Consider the following 6,000-nt stretch of genomic DNA (forward strand, 5'->3'; position numbering starts at 1 on the left):
CTGTTGCAGAGGTGAATTACACATTTTCAATTCTGTATTCACCATAGACAAGGAAGCTGGAAAACTGGTGAAAAGGAGGTGGGAACGTCTGAGGAGAGCAAGAAACTAGAGGAGAACAATCACAGTGTTTAAAAGCACCAGGCTGGACTGCATGGAATGAGAGAGGTAAGAATCATCACTTTTAAATATATACATACACATAAACACACGCAAAGTAAACCTAATCAAGTTTTCAGTTCAAGTGCAAATTTGAAATAGTTGATTTTGAATGTCATTAGGGCAGGCGCCATAGTATCAAAACAGATTAAGTTCATTGGCCACGTCCAAGCTGCCTTCAACTCCTCTGCACAGTCTCAAGTCTCTCGTGGTTATAATAAATGTTGTATCACCTGCTGTGTTCACTCCAGGTTGCTAATAAAACCACATAGCTATAAGGGATTCTGTAACTGTAACCTGTTATTCATTTACAGAGCACAGAGATTGCCAATGCTGAGCTAAACATGTTTACTCACCACAGGTTACTAACTTATTTGCGTTCAGCGCGTCTTTGTTTGGGTCTTGTTGTATGAAGTTTTAAAGCCAAATTTTATGATGAATGGCTCAGCAGCTGCCGGTGTTCGTTGTCCTCTCTCACGTGCGGCCGCACAGCAGAATCTACGTATTACGTAGGCAGGTTATAGGTAACGGAGGGAGAAAAAATAAACATTGTTCACGAGTCCCACGCCTCGAGTCTGAGTCTCTAGCACGAGCTGAATGCATCCTCAGCGTTAGCATATAGCAGGTCCAGGGTCCTCTCCCCTCTAGTATGGCAGCTCACATACTGGGTGAAGTTGGTTAGTGCGGTGGTAATGGTTGAATTCAGTTGTTTTAATTTTTAGTTCAGGGTTCAGCAATTGCGGTGTGGATGACGTTACATGCCGACGTTGGGTTGGCAGAGGGCGGAATGTAAACAGCTACAGCGAAGGCATGTGGAATTTCCTGTGGAAGATAATAAGGACGGAGTCCCACAGCAAGCAGTTCAGTGTCCGGGCTACAGATACGCTGTTTCACCGTAATGTGACCAGGATTCCACAATCTGTTGTTAACTAGAACGGCAAGCCCCCCACCTTTACGCTAACCGCTCTCGGTGCAGTCCCTGTCGGCCTGAACAGTCTGAAAGCCGTAGCTGTACTTGTTTAGTGCTAGTAAGCAAATTTTAACATGCCAACACACTAAATGGGTGTCACTATACCTATTTAGTGGGAGCATGTTAGCAGCTACCAGCTTGTGTCTTGAAAGTGTTGCTGGGTATACATGGTTTTGTGCATATGCATACCTGGCCTCCACGTCTGACATTGTGTACTTGTAGTGACAGCAATTACTTTGATAAGTACCACATTGTCATATTAGACAGGACTATTGTGATTGTCAAAACTAAGGATATAAGATCTAGTCTGTAATAATCAATGTGAATTTAAGTGTATATATAAGTGTTTTTCTGGTCATCATGTGTAAAAAACATTCTTCTTGTATGATTGCAATGATTGTTAATGGCTTTATTTCTCTCTTTGTGGGGAAGAAGCAGTCGAAAGCAGCCTTGAATATACAGACTCCCAGTTGGCTGCTGACGCACTTCATCAGGCTCCATATAAGTAGCAGTCAGAGTCATGTTCCTCCAAGTCCTGCCAACAGCCTGCTGTCCCACCTCACTGCTTGAAGTCTGCACTGAGTCTGCCTCGTGTTACTGTGTCATGTTTTTGTGTTCCTGGTGAATGCTCCCTGTTATTTTTTTGTTTGAGTAATTCCATGAGGCATGGTGAGGTGTTTTTGCCACTTAGTAGTTAGAGGACATTTTTTTTGTTTGTGTCTTTTCTTCTTGACTTTCATCAAAGAATGTAAGCTCCTTCTACACATTTTAAGGCCTGTATTAACTGTGTGTGTGCCCTGGCTGAGCAATCCACTATTGATTTTTATTTTTCCTTTTTTGAGCTTGTGTGGAAAAGTCTTTGTTTAGCTATGCTCAGAGAAAAAGACACTTGCTGTATAACCCTCAAACTAAGTGATCTCAAACTTTTCAGAAGATAACCTCAACATATCGTAATCTCCTGACTTATTTACACTAGTTTTTAAACACTGGCAAGTAGATTGTCTGAATATGTAGTTAATGGATGCCCACAAAATTGGACAATTGCAAATTAAGCATCATGACACACTCAACCACTAATTAGTTGTTTTTGTAAATTACTTTTTGTTAGTCTGAAGAGGGACTTTTTGTTGCAAATAATTTTATCTGAAAAGGCAAAAAGAAAATATGTTATTAGAAAAGTGCAACAGCTAGTAAGAAATGCAAAATGGTGTTCTGCCATGATGTTTCTTTTTTAAGTTCATGCTAAAGTGAGCTGGATCATCTGTGATTCAGTTTCATACACTACATTGTTGTCTTCATGTCTGCCACCTGTCTGCTCTACAATTGCTGCACCATCCTCTCAAGGTTGTGACTTTTGTGTTCTTGGAGTAGATTTAATATTTTCTGTTTCATGTTTTCATTTTGGAAAGCTTTACTGATGCCAGGTCTGAATGTTTTTTTGTGTTTTTGATGTATTTATATTCTGTGTGCAACCTACCAGGATGGTGATGCTGCAGCATGCAAGATCATTTTTTAAGTCTGCATGGAAGGCATCATCATGTGTTGAAAGGTACTGTATGGTAGGAGAGTTGTAAGACTTACTATCAAGTATCTGGCTCATTCTCTGCTGTATAATTATTATTATTATTATTATTGCTATTTTAGCTTAGTGGTGTGAAGGATAAACCAAACTGAAGACTATGGTTGAGATGGGCAGCTCTCTGGGTTTTACATAATTTTGCTCGGGTTCAACGATTACAGTTTTCTGATGCCGTCACAGGGGAGAAGTGAAAACAGGCGTGTTGGGTTTAAAAGGCATGTACTGACGTTTTTCTCTAAAGATTGTTGATTTTCTTTATGATTATATTTGCTTGTTAAAGCCTTAGTTAGATAACTGCTGATCATTGTGAGACAGTTTGATTGTTTTTCAACAGCACAGTGACCCACCAAGAGCAAGTCTTGAAAGTGAGAGGAATCATAAGCCCATTTATAAATAGTAAATAGTTTATTTAGTACACAACTGTTTGTTAAACTTGAATACATTTGCTTATGTTGGTCTGATAAATAACTTGACAAAAGAAGCATCTTCATCTTTCATCTCAACTTAAAATCTGTTAATATTTCTGATAATACCAGTGGATTGTGACTATTGCCAAAAGTCAGACTTATAATAAGTGAGTCTACATTAAACCTCTTTGTTAATAATTAGGACACATGGAACTGATTTTGTTGACTGCAATTCCATTAATATGTGAACATAGGCAAGAAAGTAGTAAATCCAGTATATTAAGCTGACTTTTGAAAGAGCTACAGATTGGTTGATCATAAAATTTGTAAACTTGGATGCCAGCTTTACAAACTGTAACAAAGACACGACGCTTTAGCTCTCTTTCTTTAAACTGTCAATGTATTGACTTCCCCATCCAGCGTCTTCAAAGTGGTAGTGGTATAATCATATTCTGTGTTCCAAAACAGCATAACATGAAAGCACCTAGTCAGTTGTTTTCTCATGCCTTTTTAATCTTTTGAAATAATCAGGTCAGAAGTGAAACCAAAGAGGGTAAGATGAGAAGGCCATCGTAGTGTTGTAAATAAAGACTTTTGTTTTTGTATTGTTGACAATAAAGCGTACATTTTTGAAAAAATAAATGGTTGTATGCTGTGTATGTGGGTTTTTAATCAGTCCCAGTATATAAATCTGTATGTGCACAGACACACAGTAGCATGTAGTTTTGATTGGTTCTTTCTGTAATTATTCAAGTTTTATGTTTAAAAAATACAATTAATTCCCCCAAGGGAGCGTAAAGTACTTTTTCAGTAAAGGACTTATTAGTATTATTGTAATTAAAGAGGTCATATTATGCTTACTTTCAGGTTCATCATTTTTATTTAGAGGTTGTACCAGAACAGCTTTACATGGTTTTATTTTCAAATACCATCATGTTTTTTGTCATACTGCACATTGTTGCAGCTCCTCTTTTCATCCTGTGTGTTGAATGCTCCGTTATAGCTACAGAGTGAAGCATCTTACTTCTAGTTGATCTTTGTTGGGAGTTGTACACGCTGTTGGTAGTAGTAGTAGTGTTGAATGTTAAGAATTACTTTAAGATTACAAACAAAAAAAGTACATTTTTATATGGACATAATCCATTGTCTAATGAGCTACATATTTATTTACAGATTATTGTCCTTTTATAGTTTTACATATATTTGCATGTTATTTAAGAAAGACATGTATTGTATGAATAATATATTAATATTTTTGTACAAAAAATAACTAAATGTAATTACTGGCACAACACATAAAATAACAGTTAGGTTGGTGTTAATTTACAGGTAATGTATGCCATGGGCTTACCAGTATCACCTGTTGTTAGCAACATCTACATGGAAGAAGTAGAAAGCAGAGCCCTGAAGTCCTTTAGATGAACAGCACTCACTCTCTCTCTCTCTCTCTCTCTCTCTCTCTCCTTCACCCCAACCGGTCGAGGCAGATGGCCGCCCACCCTGAGCCATGGTTCTGCTCGAGGTTTCTGGAAGTTTTTCCTTGCCTCTGTTGCCTAGTGCTGCTCTTGGTGGGAATTGTTGGGCTTCTGTAAATAACATCATAGAGTACGGTCTAGACCTGCTCTTTTACGAAAAGCGCTGTGAGATAACTGTTGTTGTGATTTGGCGCTATATAAATAAAATTGAATTGAATTGAGCCACTAGTACACACATGTGGACGACATATGGAACAAGCCTTCACAGAAAACATCAACTCAGTTGACAGTGATAATAATAATAATAATAATAATAATAATAATAATAATGCATTTTATTTGTCAGCACCTTCAAAGTCACCCAAGGACACTTTACAAAAACCATACTATCATACCACCATACTATAACATCAGTAACATCCATTTCATGCAAGAGGATGTCAGCAACAACAGTTTGGCTTTCTTGAACTGTGCCATACACATTGAAGAGGACAAGGCTCTCCACATAGCTGATAACATACCAACAAGTGGTCAAGCCGGAGAGAAGAAACATAAACACCTGAAGAGGAGTAAAAGAAGCCATTCACACCAGAATGATGAACCTTCACTGCCAATTTTCCCCGACCTACAGCGCTGTCCTTTCATCCCTTCCCAGGAGATTGAACTCACACTTCGACTCATCTGCATTGGCTTCCAGTAAATTCCAGAATAGAATTTAAAATCATTCTTCTTACCTACAAAGCTCTTAATGGTCAGGCACCATCTTATCTTAAAGAGCTCATAGTACCTTACTACCCCACCAGAGCACTGCGCTCCCAGAATGCAGGGTTACTTGTGGTTCCTAGAGTCTCCAAAAGTAGACTAGGAGCCAGAGCGTTCAGCTATCAAGCTCCTCTCCTGTGGAACCAGGTTCCAGTTTGGGTTCAGGAGGCAGACACCATCTCCACATTTAAAAGTAGGCTTAAGAATTTCCTCTTTGATAAAGCTTATAGTTTGGGCTGGCTCAGGTAAGTCCTGAACCATCCCTTAGTTATGCTGCTATAGGCCTAGACTGCCGGGGGATTTCCCATGATGCACTGAGCTCCTCTCTCCTCTACTTTCTCTCCCTCTGTATGCAACCTCATCCCATTATTGCATGTTACTCACACAACTTCTCCCCATTCTGGTAGTCTTGTGCTTTCTCTCCTCTCTCCTCTCTCCTCCTATCACTTCCTGCAGGTGTTTCTGGCTCTGGAGCTGTGGAGTCTGGATCTGTGGCTGCGGGTCACCTGCTGCCCCCGTGTTCCTGCTCGACACCCTCTGCTACAACAACTATTGTTACTAGTCCTATTGTTATTATTGTTATTATAAATCATTAACATTACGACTGTTATCATTAACACTACTATAAATATCTGTACCATTTTTTGTTTA

The 6,000-nt window shown here is 39.0% G+C and overlaps 1 protein-coding gene across 2 annotated transcripts in view; it reads left to right on the forward strand.

Annotated features, from left to right (window-relative positions):
• alcama (activated leukocyte cell adhesion molecule a) overlaps positions 1-3,754 on the forward strand; it is a 50,260-nt gene extending 46,506 nt beyond the window's left edge. The window contains exons 15-16 of one of the 2 annotated variants that reach the window (XM_046038900.1): positions 48-165; positions 1,559-3,754. In XM_046038900.1, coding sequence (XP_045894856.1) covers positions 48-132 — 85 coding nt within the window. In that variant the 3' untranslated portion in view covers positions 133-165; positions 1,559-3,754. The remainder of the gene's footprint in view (positions 1-47; positions 166-1,558) is intronic. The other variant, XM_046038899.1, reaches the window with a different exon arrangement.
• Positions 3,755-6,000: the final 2,246 nt, after the last annotated feature.

The sequence above is a fragment of the Micropterus dolomieu genome, linkage group LG23 (assembly GCF_021292245.1).
Source record: "Micropterus dolomieu isolate WLL.071019.BEF.003 ecotype Adirondacks linkage group LG23, ASM2129224v1, whole genome shotgun sequence".
In the NCBI taxonomy this organism is placed as follows: Eukaryota; Metazoa; Chordata; class Actinopteri; order Centrarchiformes; family Centrarchidae; genus Micropterus; species Micropterus dolomieu.